At 49.5% G+C, this 18,984-nt stretch overlaps 1 protein-coding gene across 1 annotated transcript in view; it reads left to right on the top strand.

Moving 5' to 3' along the window:
• Window positions 1–18,984, top strand: part of TRAPPC12 (trafficking protein particle complex subunit 12) — a 65,881-nt gene that overhangs the window by 10,115 nt on the left and 36,782 nt on the right. Inside the window, exons 3-5 of the mRNA XM_081253672.1 lie at window positions 6,597–6,713; window positions 17,142–17,255; window positions 18,365–18,503. Of these exons, the coding sequence (XP_081109798.1) occupies window positions 6,597–6,713; window positions 17,142–17,255; window positions 18,365–18,503 (370 nt within the window). The remainder of the gene's footprint in view (window positions 1–6,596; window positions 6,714–17,141; window positions 17,256–18,364; window positions 18,504–18,984) is intronic.

Below are 18,984 nucleotides of genomic sequence, written 5' to 3'. Positions count from 1 at the left end.
GGTACAAACTTTCTTAAGTAAACTTGTAAAACGCACGTCCAAATGTGCATATCCTTTGACCCAGAAATCCCACCCTTAGGAATTATTTGTAAGGAAATAATCTCACTGATGTACAGATACCCAGCTTTTGGGCTGCCCATCAGAGTGAGGTTTATAATTGCAAAGAACCTGAAACCATCTGAAAGTCCATTATCAGAAGGCTGGTTGAATACATTTGACACATCTTGTTTTGTCAGTGGAATATTTACGTAGGTATTTAAAATGATGTTATATTGAAATAAATATTTTTATCGTGAAAAAAAATAAAAATGATGTTATAGCAGAATACTTAATGAGGTTCGTATTTTATAAGATGGCATGTAGCCTGCCTTACGTGATAATGTTTTTGTAGGTATGTGTGTTACGTCCATGTGAGGTTAGCTCAGTTGCATGTCAGGTGTAGTTTGTCCCGCCTGGGTTGCAGGTGGGATCAGCAATGTCTGTGCCACACGAGGTCCTGCGTGGGTCTCTCCTCTGGGAACTGATGGAGGACCCTGAGGTCCTCAGCAGGCCCTCCCGGGGGAAGGAGTCCCCCTTCCCACACACTCGGCAGGGTCAGAAAGCCCAGTGCAGGCAGTGGAGCCCTGAGCCCCGTGAGGCCGAATCCCGTAAGAGTGGCTGCTGGAGAAGGGAGGCCAGTTGGCTGTTTTTCTCAGTAACTGAAGTGAAAGCCTGCAGGTTCCAGATATTTTGCACGTCCGTCTCTACAGCGTATTTGCTCACTAAGCGCATCTTCCTTGTGCGCTTGCTGCCCACCAGGCACTGTCCTCAGCCCCCTTCTCCTCCCTCTCAAGCAGAATGTACTGAACATGAATTTACCTTCACAGGGTCTTTTCAGTGAATCACAGTTATGGACTCTGATTTCAGGGATATTTGATGTTCAGGATTTGATGACAACCCAGTGGTTCCCAACAGGGTGCTGAGGCCCAGGGCTCCTAGGGTGCATTTAGAACCATGTAGAGGTATTTCACTGTGGTCGCCTAAAGGGCTGGGCCGAGCACATGAGCTTTCATGGACAGGGCCCGGGATGCTGAATGCCCGGGGTGGCTGGCTAGTCTCCTGCGGTAAAGCATGTTGGTCATTCTTGAGTTGGGGAACACAAAGTGCTAATGTTCGTTACTAGTTTAACCCAGATTGAATCAGGCATGGAGGCCCTTCCTACCAGTGAAAAGCACGGGTTCTGTGATAGCTCCTCTGCAGCTTTGAAGCTTCCAGGCGGCTAATTGTGAATTAAACAGGGCATTGGGTGAATCAGCCAGGGTTGGGGCACCCACTGCATGGGCAGGACCGACACTAGCGGCCGGCCAGGAAACAGAGTGTTTCCTTTCTGCTTCCTTTAAATCCAAAGGCAATGTCTTCCGTACCTCTTGCAATTCACAGTGATTATTTTGGAAACCTCATGGTAAACTGAAATATGAATTAAGAATAGTTCCTAAAATGTCTTTGACTTTCCCATAGAACAAATGTGCTGGTTGTTTCTTCACCTGTGTCTCTTCAGTTGTATACTATCCTTCAAAGAACTCTTCATTCCCAGGATAGAAAAGAAAAACTGTGTGGTTTACCTTGGAAGTGCTGTGTTTATTTGCCAGAGGACTTAAGATCGCGGTAGAACACATCTATTAACTCACTGTGCACACCAAGCTTGTAAGAGGTCAACCAAGCATTTGTTGGATTTACCTGTTCATAAGTTTCTCCCTGTGCCACTGTAACTGTTGCAGCCTTGTTCTAAGTCAGCTTTCTAAAACACCTTGAAATTTTTCCTAATTGCTCACCTATTGCTGCCTAATTAAAAATTCCTTCCTATGGGATAAAATTTGGGGGGAAAACTGTTAAATTGTTTCCTTATGAAGTGACTTCTATAGCAGTCTGAGTTAGGTTAGAGGCCATGAAGGTGAGCGTGTAACACTTCATCCAACCGCATAGCATCAAAAGAGGAATGTCGGCATTTTTAACTAATTAGTCTTAGATGGCCTGTGTTCTTAAAGAGATAAATGGAAAGTTTGTGGGGAAATGATCATTCAGAAATTTTCAGAACCAGTGAAGAATGGAAGCTGGAGAATATTTGTATGAAGCTTGCTCAGTAAGGAGAGAGAGAGAGTGAGTAAAGGAGGGAGAGGGAGAGAGACAGGAGAGATAAGTAAACTAGAAGCAGCAGAATGTCAGTGGTAAAGGTAGTAAGATCGTGAAGCAAAGATAGTAGGGTGGGGACTCAGAATGCTGTGGCCTTGCTGGTGCATCTGGAAACCCAGCGTCCAGACTAGAGACCGGGCCTTTCCACCACCCTGTCTGATTCTGTTCCCTGATTCTTTCCTTCCCCTCGCCCTTCCTGCAATTTGGATTTGACGGGAATCCCATCAGGGAAGCCCACAGTTTGTGAAAACCCCTTTCCCGGGCCATGCTAAGTCCCTGTGTTGGAAACCTACGGATGGCCGAAGACGTACCTGTTCCTGCAGGTGTGCTAGCTACGAATTCTCTCCCCTTGAAGTCTGAAGAAATTTCATCTTCACTATCAAAGCTCTTTTCGCTGGAAATGCAGTGTGTTTACAACACGTAGACTTGGGGGTTGATTCACCTTTATTCCTTTCAGCACTTTGAGGGTGTCCTTCTATGGTCTTCCCGTTGGTACCGTCGCTGACGTGAAGTCTGTAGTCATTCTTATCTTTGCTCTTCTGTACCTAGTGTATATGTTTTCCTCTGGTTGGTTTTAAGATTTTATCACTGGTCTTCAACAGTTTGATTCTGATGTGCCTTCCCGTGGTTTTCTTTTATGTTTGTCTTGCTTAGGTTTCATTCACCCTGTTGGATTTGTGGCTTTATCATTTTCCTCAATTTTGGAACGTTTTTGGTCATTACTTCTTCAGTTAGTGCTTCTGTTTTTCACTCTCTCTCCTCTGCTTCTGGGAACTCCGGTTTCACATATTACTTGGTATTACTAATGAGGTCGGTAAAGATCTGTTTCTGTTTTCAGTCATTTTTCTCTTTGTACTTAAGCTTGGGATTCTGTCATTCTGTCCTTCAGTTTGTTCATCTTTCCTTCTGCACTTTGTGGTTTGCAGCTGATGCTAGTCAGTAAATTTTTCGTAATTTTTGTCTCTATAATTTCCATTTCGTTCCTTTCTATATATTTTTCTGTCCTCATTCTGTTCAAGTTTTACTTTAGATCTTTGAGCACATTTATAATAGCTCTTGCGCAGTTCTATTCTGAAAATTCCATCAGTTCTGTAATTTCAGAGTCTATTTGTATTTACTTTTTCTTTTGGTCATGAGTCACGAGTGCCTGTGTTTTCACATGTCTAGTGATTTTTTATCAGAGGGTGGATATTGTGGATTTCCTAATGTTGAGTGTCTGTATTTTGTCATCTTTCTTCAAAAAGACTTGTATTTTGTTCTGGCCAGCAGATTTATTTGATCCTTTTCAGGTTTATTTTTTAGCTTCTGAGGGTGAGTTTAGAGTAGCTTGTATACTTGGGTGACCTTTCTGACGCCTGTACCGAGTGCCTGTGTGTCCAAGAGCGCTCTGCAGCGGTTGGCCTGGACGGGACATCTCTCAGCCCCAAGTGAGCTCCCAGCTGCCCTGTCCCGGCTCCCCGTCCTCAGAGCATCCACCCTTCGCACGCACCGTTTACCGCTCAGCGGTACCCTCGAGGGCCCATGCGGATTTCCAGCCCTGCTCTTTGTACGGTTCCGTCCTGTCTGGTGCTCTGACGGCCAGGTCCAGCCAGCTGCCCTCCAGCTCCCGGCCAGTCCCCGCTCGGCGAGTGCCCCGTGCACGGTGTGCCCCCCGCACCACTGTGGTCCACAACTGCCTTTGGGTTCAGGAGCTCAACTCCTCTTGTCTCAGATCACATCCTTCTCTGTGTCGGAAGACACCTGTTGTGTCTGTGTTTTCCATGTTCTAGTTGTTTATGTTAGGACGATAAGCCCAGGCTGGGGCACTCTGGGATGGACAGAAGCAGACGTCGCTGCCGCTGCGTTTGTTCGCCGCATTCACGGGTGGGCCTGGCTCCCCTTTCTGAGGTTCCTGATGTGAAGGACGCTGACCTACGTTGAACATGCGTGTGAGATGGGGAAGGTCTGGAGTGGCCGCTGCAAGCCGTTCTGTAACCATCCTAAAGCTGACGTATCAGTGAACAGCTTCCCTTAAATACCGATTTGTTTAGGGCCCCCTACGAAAGGGGTTTAGATCTGTTTTTGTTTTCACAGCTTAATTAAGATACAATTCACATACCATATAATTCACACATCTAGTTTACAATTCAGTGGTTTTTAGCATTTTCGACAGCGTTGTGCAACCATCACCACAGTCAGTTTGTGGAACATTTTCATCACCCCAGAAGGAAGCCCCAGACCTTTTTGCTTACAGTTCCCAGACCTTCACCCCACCCCAGCTCCAGGCAACCACTGACCTGCTTTCCATCTCTCTGGATTCTCCTCTTCTGGGCACTTCATACGAATGAATCACACGACATGTGGTCTGTCGTGACTGGCTTCTTTCATTGAAACATGTTCAGGAGTCATCTGAATTGTAGCATGTGTCAGTGCACCATTCCTTTCTATTGTCAAATACGGTTGACCTTGAATAACACAGTTTGAACTGTGCGGGTCCACTGACTGCTGGGTTACATAGTAAACTTGTGGTTAACATTTTGAGGAACATCCACGCTGTCTTCCAAAACGGCTGCACCATTTTACATTCCACCAGCGACGTATGCGGTTTCCGATGTCTCCACAACCTCGAGTTTGGAGTTTGTTTTGTTTTTGTTTGTTGGGATGTCGTCTTTTTGGGTGGTTTCACTCCCCCTGGACTAAGAGGACAGAGCCGTCCCGGGAGGAGCAGCCATGTTTCTCGTTGGTGCCCAGGCAGAGCGCCGGGTGAGGCTGGGCCACTGTCCTTTCAGCACCACTGCCTGTGACCTCATGTGTCGTCAGGCTTCCTGACAGTGAAGCCCGAAGCCCGTACTCTGGGAGTCAGCTGCTCTGGGTTTTGCTTTGCTTTGACTTCATCCATTAAAACTTAGAAGGCACTGCTGAAGCCGTTCCCCCACTGCAGGACGGGAGGCCCTCTGCAAGCTGAGATCCAGCACCGGACTCGTTCACGCTCAGTCTCCCCACGCTCCCCTGCCCTGGGTGCCCTCCCCTGAAGGTGTGCTGATTGGAAGGGGTCCCTGGGCTTCTAGGTGGATCCCATCCCGCATAGCTCACAAGTCATCCTGCGGAGGAAGCTTGCTCCCCTCGCTCCAGTGAGCATGGAGGGTCTGCGGCAAAGGTGCCGTGACCCCCGTGTCAGAACTGCCTTCAGCTGAGTGACACGGCGAGAGCCGGTCCACGTTAGGGCGTTTTGTCGCGTCTTCGGGCTTTCAGAGGTGAGATGTTTGTCAGTTCTACATACGCTCGTGTCTCAGGAACTTCGCTGCTAACTCAGGTGTTAACTAACAGAGAATTTTAAAGGGCAGGAGATTTTCGCAGTGTGGTCTTATTAACTGAGAAGGTTGCAAGGATGGAGAAGTTAGATGGGTCTTCCCTGGGCAGCATTAAGATGTGATTTTGCCCTTTCCTGGTTCGCAGTTCCTCTGGCTCAGATAAAGCTCCTTGTCTGATAGGAGTTTCCTTTGCGCAAAGCTTTATGGAGCCGTATGGCTGAGTTCTTTTTATTCCGCCCTTTAATTGTCCCTCCTAGATCACTTAGCCACTTCTGTGGTTCTGGCATCTGAAGTATTTCACCTTACCCTCTGAAAGCCAAAAAATCAGAGAACTGCAGCTTCTAGATCTCTGCCCCTGTGTAAGACGTGCGGCTTGGTCTCTGAGCAGCTGGGCCGCCGTCCTGGCTCCTCCCAGGTTTCTCCTGGGTCACCTGGCCATGGACGATCCCGCTTCCCCTCACCTCGCCCATCTGTCCTCCTGGACGGTCACTCAGCCCAGGTGCAGGCGGGTCTAACCCGAGGCTTGGGCTCTGAGAGCCCCTGTGTGGAGGCTGATGGGGGCCTTTCCGGAGCAGCCCGCTCCCCGAGCGGAGGGCCCGGCAGAGGGAGGGACCCCTGCTCTCCTTGGGCTCGGGAGAGACGCAGCCCTGGGCAGAAGGCAGTACCCTGGGCCACCACTAACTACTCTAGCCAGGCCCTAGGGGCTCCCGGGGGCCCAGGCCGGCCGGCAGCCTGGCGGGATGCGGGCAGAGGGCGCTCAGGCCTGCCCGCCCCAGCCTGGGTCCCATCGTGCGCGCCGCTTCTCCCAGGGGCGGTGTCGCTCACGCCCCCCATGCCCCGCGCCTCCGGCCCCCCGCCTGGCTTGCTGTACCCCTTACGTAAGCCTGGTACAGGCGCTGGTGATTCACTGCTTCCTCTCCAAAAGAAAGAACCAGTCTAAACTGCACATTTTATTAAAGATCGCGATACCTTAGCGTCTGGTTTATTGAAGTTTGACTGTACTATAACCACATTTTAACCTCCATACAATGGAGGTCAAATGGAGAAAAAGGAAATTTTGGTTAGCTGTGGGTTCTGGTTAGCTGAGTTTAATTAACATTTTATTGTCCTGACATGTTTTTCTTATATTCTTTCAAGGGAGATGCAGTTAAAGACTTAATGCTTCGCTTCCTGGGTGAAAAAGCTGCAGCAAAGAGACAAGTCTTAAACGCCAACTCGGTAGAACAGTCTTTTGTTGGATTGAAACAGCTCATTGTAAGTAACAATGTATTTGATTTTCTATGTTTTGTTTTGTTTTGTTTTGTAAGTCCTACTTTCCTTCATAATATTTAACCTCCAGTTAATTACTTTGAGTATTTTATCCTAAGCCCTTGCACATAAATAGAATTTTGTTGAATTAGATAGCCAGTCCTGTGCAGCAAAGAGCATCATGTTAACGTACTTTTTATTTTTGAAGTCCAATTTTTAAAAAGCATTATTTCAAATGATCAAATTACTTGAAGCAGTATATACTTTGATTAAATATGCTTCATCAAAAATAAATAGAGTAAAATAATTTTATGTTGATTTTCTTAAAATACTCTGTTTTCTCCACTTGGCATAGAAGGTTTTTCATTAAATGAGTGGATTCCCCAGAAATGCACACAAAAGCCTTTCTTTATTCATTAACAGCAGTAAGTGCAAACACCAGACGGAGATGCTGTTCTGAAATAGGAAACTCTGACTGCAGGCATTTTAAGCTGGGCGGGGCAGATGCTTCTGGTGGCCTGTGAGCCACTGGAAACTGTCTGCCCCACAGCATCTTTTATGATGTTACAAAAGCTTGTGTCCTCAAAAAGGTCAGTAAGAAACACTTGCTTAAAGAAAAGAGAGAGAGAGAGACCTAAAAAAAGAAAAGAAGAAGAAAGAAACACTTGCTTTAGGTGGTTTGCTGACATTTTCACGTTGAAACCAATTAAAGTTTAGTTTTTAGTAAATGTAAATCAAATGTTTCATTGAGTTTCTTTCACTGAAGTGATTCTAGACTTATTCCCATGAATGAGAAGCTTTGGGAAGGAAAGATGTGGAGATCTTCTATTTTTAAAAGGCAGAGGGAACAGCAAACCTTTAAGTGTCTGTATGCATTATCGTTTGTTAATGAAGTTACAAGTCTTAGAAGGTAACTGTGTCCAGGGCCACGTGAATCTGGTGGAATGAACATGTCTCCCTTGTGGAGGGGGCCTCTGTCGCTCCCTTTACTTGGCCAGTGTCGTGAGCAGCTGGCTGTACCCAGAGTGTGACTTGTAATGATAAGCTTAGAGAGGACACATGGAGCTACACACAGTCGGGGTCATTAATTCTCAGGCCATCTTTTTACCTCCTTTGATTATTCCTGCTGTTAATAAATGTATGCGGTGGTTTGATTGTTTTTCATACATTGAAAATCCTTGAAGCCAGTAGAAATTTTATTAACAGTCCTAACAAGGAGACCTGTTTAAGGTGGGACATGTATTCGTAAAAAGACCGTTACCTTGCCCTGGCATTTTAATTATGTCCTAAAATAATTGCTCTCGTCTTTAAGACTAGGAAAGAGTTTCTCAGTGTATTTTCCTAAGTAATGTCAGAGTATTCTGAGATTGTTAACTTACAGGGAAATGAATGTCACAGCCTCTGGAGAAAGACATTTTAATCACTTCAGTGGTGTCATATGTGGCGTTAATGATTTCCTTTGAGTCGTAGGTGGGGAAGAGTTATGTACAGACTATCAGTTACTTGAGTGATTTTTATTGGACTGTTTTTCTCATCTTTTGGAAGTTGTGGAATGCCTATGTTCAGTTTCTCAAATAGAGTCTATATCTTACATCCTAGTTTTAAAAAAGTCATATTTATTTAAGCTTAGATCTTTTTCCCATATCTAAATACCTTCATTATCAGAGTTCCACATGTCATATACAATAATTATGAGATTTTTAAGATTTTCTCCACAGCACTTAAAGATTAACATGGTATATTTAAATTATAATTTTAAAAACAATTTTTTTACCAAAACATTTCTGACATCTACTATTGAAAATGGAGGAGGACCACCAAGAATGGGAACTAGAGGTGGAAAACAATGAGATAGAAATAGCACAAGACACTCTGGAGAAATCCGTAATTATCATCAAGCAGCAGGCGGCCTATAATCACAGGCCCCGGCTCCCGCGGGCTGCGGAGCTGAGGTCCCGCTGTCCTGAAGGAAGGGGGCGCCGGGCGTTAGAGCCAATGCTGTGCGGTCGCCCCGGCCTGTCCTCGGGTCTCCTTCATCCCCTCCTGCACGCCTGCTACCTGGCTCGCCCATCAGGCCACCCAGAGCTGTGCAGGGAGATGGGGAGGAGGGGTCAGAGGCCAGCCCTGTCACCTCTGGCCTTTTTCCGGGAACAGAGAGGGACCCTGACCCTGCCGGCTCCACCTCACGTCTCAGGCAGGTCGGGAGAGCGAAAGAGCATCCGAAAGCTGAAGGCAGTGCTCACTCTTTCGATGCTGGAGAAGTAACCCCCGCCTCCCTGCATCCAGCACACATGTCTATGCATACGCGCACACGCATGTGCATGTATGCACACACATGCAGACATGCGCACGCTTGACGTGTGGGATAGAGGCAGTGTCCATCCACCCTGCGTGCTCACTGGAAACTCACACAAGGACAAGAGCTAGAAAGTGTGAAAGTGGAGCAGGAGCCGCTTGCCCGCCACAGCAGCAGGACAGAGGCCAGGGGCAGTCCCCACACCGAGGGGCCATGCAGGATTGGCACGGGGGACGTGTGTGGGAAGAGCCGCGTGGCAGCTTATTGGGGAAAGAAGGGAATGAACTGGTGGATGAGGGGCATGGCATTGACTGGATGTTCAAGTGGGAAAATAAAAAGACCGCTGCTTCTAAGCACACCCAGAAGGGAATTCCAAGTGAAGTAATTTCAAAAAACAGAAGAGACTCTTAGTGACTCAGGCCAGAGAGGCACTTCTTAACAAGACACAAAAAACTAAGCCTTCCAGGAAATATCGATAACCTGACTACTTTGAAATTTAAAACTGTGTTTAACAAAAACACCATAAACAGCATTTAAAAATGAGAAGATATTTGAAATATACATCAAGACCTTCATCTAATTTATAAGAAACAGATACAGCCCGATAGAAAAACAGGCGAAAGATACGAAGATGCAGTTCATGGAAACCAGGCAGCCAATAAGCATGGAAAAAATGCTCAGCCTCACTGGGACCACAGAAATCTCAGGGAAACAAGAGTGTCCTGCGTGTCAACCCCATCGTATTGGTAGCACCAGATGTCATCAGGGGTGCGTGTGCGGAGCGCCTGAACCGGAAGGGCTGCCTTGCAGAGCAGTTTAGCAGCAGCTGGTAAAATACATGGCTTGTGCCGCTTTTAATCACATACTTTAGGAAGACTCTGAACATGCTCATGAAGATATGTTCAGGAATGTGCCGTATGATTTGTATTGGCCAAAAACTTTATTAAAAACCTTAATATCCAGAGCAGCTGAAATACGTGCACAAGAGCCACGTTCATCAGTATGGATAAATTTCCAGAACAGTGCCGAGCAAGAAAAACGAAGTGCGATGGCTGCCTGTAATGCCCCGGCTCGTATTCATGCTTGAAAACGAGCTGATAATCCCTCAGCCTCAACTCTGAGACCGGGAGAGCCCTGGAAACCTAGAACTAGTTTTGGCCGCAAAATCTGCCTTGGCCAGGTTCACCCGGCGCCAGCGCTGGACGTTCTCCGCGTCTGTCCTCCGGCCCTGCCCGCCCTGCCCCTGCTCTCCTGCTTCCCCGCTGGAGAGGGGCACCGGGAGCTGGAGGTGGGGCGGCGAGCTCCTTCCTGGCGGCAGCCCCACGGCCACAGCTCTCCTGCAGCCGTGACCTCTGGCCTGCGCTTGCTGCTGTTGCCCGGCCCTGGCTGCATCGCCGCCCCTGCGAGGTGCTCCTGGCCTCGGCCATGCTCCTGCCGCAGCCCCTTCACCCAGCGCTCCTGGAACCCCCGGGAACAGTCAGTAGCCCCTGATTGCTGCCAGGCCTCTGGTGGACAAGACGGTCTGTGTTGATCCCACTCGGCGTGAACAAAAATATTCCTGTGCCTGGAAGTGTCTTCGAAGTACACAGTAAACGTGTAGTTTAGCCACGTAAATATTCTGTCAGGAAGGATACTGTTTGGGGAATCATAAATTGTAAATGGTCAGCTTTTCTAACAACTTCTTTATGTTCTTTCCCTTTTTTTGTTTCTTTTTTTCTTTTTAAATTATGATACAAAGAAACTCATTTCATCTCTCTGTTTCCTCTGCCACCACGTCTGACTTTCAAACCGGAAGATAATCAGATTTAACGTAGAGATTAGAGGAGCTGTCTGGTCACCTCTGGGCCTGAGCCGCAGTGGCCAGAGCGGAGCAGGATGAGTCCTCAGACAGGCTGCCGGCGGGTGGCCAGGAGGCGCCCAGGCTCTCTCCACGCGCTGTTTGTTATTGTTGTCCCGGGGAAGTAGGTTGTTCTGACCTTGGCTGCTGGGTTAGTGTAAGCGCGCTTAGAAATGACTACATGTCACTTACCGACCAGTGATACTAACCAGAAAAGGGCTCAGCCGAAGAAAGGCCCGTGCCGTCAAGAGTGGCAGGTATCGGCATGAGTCTTCCTTGGCAGTCCTCCCTCAGTGTCGTGGGGTTTAGTTCCAGGACCCCCACGGATACGAGACCCGTGATGCTCATGTCTCCTGTATAAAAGGGCGCAGTATTGGCATGTAACCCGCCCACATCCCCCGTGTCCCTGACATCATCTCTAGATCACTGACAACACCTAATACAATCTAAGTGCCACGTGACTCTTTGCCGGTGCAAGGCAAGTCCAGGTTTTGCTTTTTTGAACTTTCAGGAATTTTTTCTGAATATTTTCAGTCGGAGGTTGGTTGAGTCCTTGAATGCGGAACCTGTGTATATGGGGGGAAGGACGGGGGAGTGGGAGTGACTGTACTCAGTCGTCAGTGGGAAGAAGCTAACAGGAGCATAAACAGGTCTGCTTTCTAGTCTCAGTTAGGAAAGAAGCCACTTTTTTTTTTTTTTTTTTTTTTCTTTTTGCGGTATGCGGGCCTCTCACTGTTGTGGCCTCTCCCGTTGCGGAGCACAGGCTCCGGATGCGCAGGCCCAGCGGCCATGGCTCACGGGCCCAGCCGCTCCGCGGCATATGGGATCCTCCCAGACCGGGGCACGAACCCGTATCCCCTGTATCGGCAGGCGGACTCTCAACCACTGCACCACCAGGGAGGCCCAAGAAGCCACTTTTGAAAAGACTTACATTTAGTAAAAAATGAATAATTAAGATGGTAGGTTTTGGCCTCATTTTTAATGGTGATCTGGTTTGAAATATAGAAAGCATATCTTAGTGTAAGAATCCTAGCAAGAGCCGAAGGCTTTTTATGTGATACATTTTACTATTTTTAATCATTTATGGAGCACTTCATTATTTGCAAAGTACTGCAGATAATTTTATTACACGTTTAAATGTTTTATTAGTGGTGGGTACCTATATATATAGTGGATATAAAATAAGATAGGAGTCTTTGCTGTGTAATAACTATTTCTTATTTGTTTCAAAAATACATAAATATCCATGATCAGATAGTCTCATTAATATATTTTTGCTCCCAGACACATTCTTTCTGGGATGGTGTCAACGGGCTCCTTATGTCCTAGAGCTAAAGCTCCCCGCACACCCACCCCAGAAAAAAACCCTCTCCCCTCGTGCTTTAGCTGCTGTACTTAGTACTTGGTATACATCTGTACTTGGTAGAAATTTCTACAGGCATTAATATGGTTCCTGCACATCAGGTAAGAGTCGGGGCGCCATCACATGGGGCAGAGGTGGACAAGCCACCATCCGTTCCTAGACCAGGACGTAAAGGCCGCATCTGTGAGGCTGTTGTTCCACCGGGTGTTCAGCCTGTCCTTGAGTCCCAAACCTCTCTTCCTCATTTTACAAACAGCATGTTCTTACTTCAGAAAAATGGGAGAGAAATTGATTGCGTAAACCACGGTTGGTTAACATCTTGGTTAGTACGTACTAGCATTTTTTTTGAAGTATATTTGATTTACAATGTTGTGTTAGTTTCAGGTGTATAGCACAGCAGTTCAGTTATATATCTATATATACACATATATATGTGTGTGTATATATATTCTTTTTCAGATTCTTTTCCATTATGTTATTACAAGATATTGAATAGAGTTCCCTGAGCTATACAGTAGGTCCTTGTTGGTTACCTGTTTTATATATAGTAGTGTGTATATGTTAATCCCAAACTCCTAATTTATCCCTCCCACCACTTCCCCTTTGGTAACCATAAGTTTGTTTTCTATGTCTGTGAATCTATTTCTGTTTTGTATAAAGTTCATTTGTATCTTTTTTTTTTTAGATTCCACATATAAGCGATATCATGATGGTATTATGTACTAACATTTAGTTTAGTATGTGTGTGTATACATGCAGTGTGTCTCTGTGTGAATGTGGATAGATATATATATGTATTTGTGTTATACAGACACAATTCCATATTACAGTTGACCCTTGAACAACACGGGTGTGAACTGTGTGGATCCACCTACACATGGATTTTTTCCTGCAGGTCCTGGATCCAGTCCTCCTTGGATTATTTCTTTAGGATCAATCCTAGGAGGAGACTGACTGGGTCAGAGCAGGGACAGTTTTGAGACACATTAATACAGACTATTGATACGTATTTTTCAGAAACAGTATAGCAGTGCACATTTACCAGTACCAAGTGCACGTACTTGCTTTCATGTCTCCTTGTCTGCCCTGACTTGTTCTTTTTAAAAAATTGGTTTTTTCTCATTTCTTAGGCTAACAATGGCATTTGCTTTTTTTTCTCTTTTTTCTTTCTTTTTTTGGGGGGGTGGGGGCGGTGGGAGCTGTTGAAGGTCAACTCACTAGTAAATTGTGATTTGCATCTCTTCCATTACTAATGTATTATTTTTTTTACTGCCTTTTATAGTTCTCTGAATTCACTATTTCATGTTTCACAAATCTTTGAGCATCTATACGTGATAAGGGCCATAGTAAAGAAATACTTTTAGAGGCTAAAACCAGTGCCCTAGACAAGGCCACTGGCCCAGGACCTCACCCAGAGGAGGAGACAGGACACAGTCGCAGCTGACGGTTACCTGGAATGCGAGGCTGTCTGTTATGCGGGCAGGATAGGTGAGCTAGACCACACCCTAGAGCAGTGTTTCCCAGCCCACTTTTCAGTACTGGCGCCTGAGGAACATTGTTAGCCATTTCCCTAATCGCTCACCACCACCCTGAGCCCGCAGGAAGCTGAAGACTAAGGAGTCAGGTTTTATGTTGTGTTACCCGTTGTCCCCAAGACCCAAGTCCCATCCCCTGTGTGTGCGCCGGTGGGCTCTTCGGGTTGCTCTCAGTGCCTTTTTAAAGGATCCCTGCTTCTTTCAGACCCCGCCCCTCCCCCTACTCCTCAGTGAATGGCCTCACCTCCCCACGCCACCCCCAGACAGAAGCCTTCCCTTCCCTTCCCTCCCGGCACTCGCCTCCGGAGGTCTGCGGTCAGGATCCTTCCCCGACCACAGCTCTCTCCTTCCTTCCCAGCAGGCAGTCGGCCTGTCTCCAGCTTGGTCCGCCTTTGCTCTGTAAGGCTCCGAGTGTTTGGTTAGGAACGAGCACTGAGTCTCGCTGTCCCTGGCGCTGCCCCCGGGAGCTTGGCGAATTGCAGACCCCCAGCGCTGCCTCCTCACTGCCCACCGCTGCTCGTTCACCTCCCATCTCGTGGATCTGACCTGCACCCGCGCGCGTCTCCTCCCTGCTCCCAGGACGCCACCTTCCTTCACTCTGGCTCTGCGTCCCCGCCTGGCCGACTGGACGGCCCGTCCCCCCTGCCCCGGCCGCTGCCCACACCCTCCACGGGCAGGTTCTCCCACGTTCCGTCTCGGGCGGGCACAGGCCACACGGCCAGCTGCTTATGTTTCTTTTCCTCTGAATATCTCAGAGGCCCAGATTGTCACCCAGTCTTGTCCCCCTGCCTTCTGCACCCCACACACTGCTCCAGGCCACCTGCAGCCATGCTTTTCAGGCTCAGCACTGAGGACAGTGGGGTTTGGTTTGGGGTTTTGGGTTTTTCTCGTAGGTTTTTTGTTTTTTTTTTTTGACTTTCCAGTCTTCAGCAGACTAAAACTTTTGTAAAATTCAATATCAATTAATAATAATGAGAAAAATGAGATGTACCACATGCAAGCCCCCTTTTGTTACTATTTTATTCAATAGACATCTCATCCTGTAGAAGTTTCTCAGCCTCTGAGCCTTTCTTGCTGTGGACCAGTCACAAGCCATTGAGGGGGCATGGTCCACAGTCCCTCCGGGGTGGCAGCGGCCACGTGTCCTGTCAGGACCACACAGTATCCTGGGCCCTGCGGGCCGCTCGGTCCCCAGGCAGCAGATGAGCACCCACCCCCTCGGAGGGTGCACAGAGCCGCCTGGAGCCTGCGGAAGGGGCCAAGCGGCTGTGGGTGTGGTCCACAGGCCGACGCGGGGTCTGGGGGACTGGGTACCCTCCCGAATGCTGTGGCGACATCTGCATGGCCCCTCAGATTCACTCTTCATCACTGCAGGGGCTGCTGTTTCCAGAATGTCGCCATGCTCTTGGCAGCCTGCACAGGGGCCTGGCCTTACCTGCCCCCGTCCTCACCTGGGCTGCCCACCCTCACCTGCCCCCCTCCCTCGGGCCACAGGGCCTTCCTTCCTGCTCCTGAGCTTCCCGACCGCTCACACCTGCCCTCCTCACTGGGTCATCCCTTACTCGCTTTCAGCTGAAGTCCTTTCCTGGGAAGACTGCCCCATACGCTCTGTTGCGACCTAGTGTCACCAGCAGGAGGGGTCAGCGTGTGTGATGCCGGCGGGCAGAAAGAGGCCGTCACCAAGCCCTGCACACGGGACCTGCAGAGATGTACACACAGAGCTGGTTCGAGCTCAGCAGAACACCTTCCCTGTCCCTTTCCACGTTTGCAGCTCAAGGAGGATACACACGGCCGCTGTTACTATAGAAAAGGGATTATCGCGCTGAGTTTAGACCGCAGAGAGCATCTGAAGATAGTTTTAGTATAAATTATCTTAACCAGCCTAAAAATATTTCTGAGCTACCCACCAGAACGTGGAAGTCCTGTGTTCCTGGAAATCGTTACTGTCGTACTTTGGACCGTTTCGAGGCAAGTGCCTCCAGTCCGGTCTCAGGATGGACCAGTGGCTCTCAGAGCTGGACGGCATATGGCCCTGGAGCAGGAGGCCTGACACTGCGCTGTCTCTGTGCCAGTCTTCTCATCGTGGAAAGGAAAAGCTGCAAGATATATTTTAAGAAATTGGGTTTGCGTCATCCTGTCACAGTTGCAGCTTGCTGACAGGAATCCGATAGCTGGTGCTGGCTGTCGGGCCAGTGAGGAAAATAACGCGAGAGGAAAATAATGCGAGAAAGTGTTGAGAAGCCCATGCAACACTGAGAGACCACTGCACGCCTATGAGAGCGCTGGAATCCAGGCTCTGACCCCGCAGGTGCCGGCGGGCGTGCGGCCAGCAGGCTCCACTCCCTGCTGGTGGAGGGCAGGTGTGCACAGCCTTGAGGATCCTTGTAAAGCCAGATGATCCTGCCATGCAGTCCGGCAGCCCTGCTCCTTGCTCTGCCCAGAGGATTTCAAACTCATGTCCACACAGAAGCCTGCGGTTGCATGTTCATAGCACCTTTATTCATCGTGGCCAAAGATTGGTGCCCTTCAGCAGGTGAATGGGTAACGGTCGTTCGTCCAGACGCTGGAATATCACTCAGCACTAAAAAGCCATGAACTGTCGGGTTGCGAGGAGCCTGAGGTGCCCGTGGCTGGGGCGGGCAGGCGGCTTGTGTTAGGGCACACGGCCAGTTCACCGTGGAGCCTGGACTCGTGCCGCACCAACATCCTTGCCGGCAGACCTGACCCGCCTCTGCCGTGCGGGCTGGGCCGTGTGCCAACACGGCGGCGGGTGGTGCCTGTTCTTTCGGGAGAGCCTGCGTCCAGCATCCACTTCTAGCTTCTTAAAGGGTCAAACGTTCCCTCTGGTGATGCTTCCCCGCCCATTTGCCTGGTGGCCCTCCTTTCTGTGTCACATCAGGGCAGAGATGGGCATGGTGAGGCCGAGTCCCCGAGCCCGTGTGTCGGTATCAGCCAGCGTCCGTGTGGTTCTAGTTCTAACATGAAGTGCTGCATGTGGATACACGGCCTAGAACATGTTGCGTCGGCGTAGTTCATTGATTTATTTTTCATACTGAGAACATAGAATCATGTTAAACATATAAACCACTTACAGTCAGTCACACACAGACCTTAGATACAGATATACCCAGCACACAGATTAAAATTAAATATTCGATTGTAATTTGATAAAAATCACAAGATAGAGGTCTTGCTAAAAAGGAAAGCAGCCTTACGGATTTGTGGTCGGGGAGCTTTCGGCGAGAATTCTGCCCCCGCGCTCTGTCAGTGGTTAACTGGTAAGATACTCCCTTTCGCTCGTCTTGAAGCGCGTCTCCGGCTCGGCACCCGTCCTGCCTAACGCCCGTCCGGCCTTCGCGTCTGAGCGGCCGATCCCTTGGTGACGTGTCCCCGTGTCTTTCAGAGCTGCAAGAACTGGAGGGCAGCCGTGGACCTGTGCGGGCGGCTCCTTACGGCCCACGGCCAAGGCTACGGCAAGAGCGGGCTGCCGACCAGCCACACCGCCGACTCCCTGCAGGTACCGCCCTGAGCCTTCTCGGCTTCAGCAGCGCCTGGGGGCTGGAAGGGCCTTCAATTCTAAGGAGGGAGGAGCGCGGAAAGGAGAGTTCTGAACGACGGGAAGCTCCTCCGACGGGAAGGAGCAGCTGCAGAAGTCCTTAAATTCCCGCCTCTCCACGGGGGCGTTTGCTTTTATTCGAAATTCTATGAGAAACCCCACCCCCACCCCCGCCGCCACAAATCGAACCAGCCTCCAGATTCTCCAAGTCCGCGAAGAGCTGGTGAGAGGAGGGACCCTGGAGGCCTCCGGGCGCAGCCGTCTGGGGTGTGCTCCTGTTTCTCCGCCTGCCCGCCGGGAGCTGGCAGGGCGCGGTCAGGAGCGCACGGCCACGTGCCCAAGGCCTCTGGCCCAAGCGGAGGAGGTTTGCCTTCCTCATCTCCGAAGCCCGTCCGCACGGCCAGGGTGGCCCTCCCCGGACACAGCTCCGCTTCCCGCGTGAGCCGACCCCCACTCCCTCTTCACCGTTGTCCCCCAGACTGCCGCCACCTTCCTGCTCTGCAGCTGCGAGCCCCACCCGCCGCCCCCAGGTTACAGGCGGCCGTGCACGGCGGGCGGGAGCGGGGCGGCCTTCGCTCGCTCGGAGCGGTGCCCGGCTTTTCAGTCCGGCCCTTGCCACGTGGTTGCTGCTTTTACACCTCGTTTCTCTCCGTGGTGGACCGAGGTTGACTTGCGTCACTTCCGAGGCCCCAACCCTGCCCTCTCACGTGGCCTCCACTGCTTTCCTGAAGGTGCCGTGGGTTCTGGCCACCGGAACCGGCAGCGCCCCCCATGCCCCTCCCCCCGGGATGCCACGCCCTTCGCCGCTCCCCCGACCCAGCTCCGCCGCCGGCTCCCCCTGCCCTCGCCCCAGGCCCTGGATTCTGCTCTCCTTCGGGAGGGGGTGTCTCTTTTCAAATCCGTTTTTATAAACCTATAATTATGCAAACGTGCTAAGAAAGAAAGTTAGTTTAGCTCTTGTTTTAGTGTATTTGAAATCGAGCTCTAATATCAAATTAAAAGGGAATAGGAATCTCTGAACCTGCGACACACAGATAACCTATTATTTCAATTGTGTTTTGTGTTTTTAGCTTTGGTTTGTGAGGCTGGCACTGCTGGTGAAGCTGGGCCTTTTCCAGAATGCCGAGATGGAGTTTGAGCCCTTCGGAAACCTGGATCAGCCAGATCTCTATTACGAGTACTACCCTCACGTGTACCCTGGGCGTAGGGGTAAGGCTGGGGGTTAACGTCAGTGCTTCTGCATGTGCTTTGCTTTGCCTGCACTTACGTATCCAGTCCTGGTCATCAAATGAGCGGCCCGCAGTGGGCCTTGACCTACAGGGTGACCTCACTCTGGCTCCTGAACACAGTGAGCTGGACAGACCCACTGACGCATCCGTCTGCCCATTCTCGGGCACCTGCTGTGCCATGGCACTAAGATCTGGTATGAAGATTAGGTGGTGACATTCAGACTGTGCTCCGGAGTAAAAAATAATCTTGTATCGTGACCTAGTGCAAATGTACACAACAGAAATGAAACAGAGACAGACAGTCATGCAGCAGTACTTATTCTGTGCCATTTTCTCCTAGTCTCCATTCTGATTAATCTATTTAAAAGTCTGGTTGCAGCCCACCAATGGGTCAGGACCATCATTTGGAGACACTGGGCTGCAGCGTGGGGTAGTTGTCACAAGGTGGCCAGAAATAAGAC

Source organism: Mesoplodon bidens (assembly GCF_964165515.1).
Source record: "Mesoplodon bidens genome assembly, chromosome: 14".
Lineage (NCBI taxonomy): Eukaryota > Metazoa > Chordata > Mammalia > Artiodactyla > Ziphiidae > Mesoplodon > Mesoplodon bidens.
Note: the sequence above shows the minus strand (reverse complement) of the source record. Positions and strands in the feature narration are given on the sequence as shown.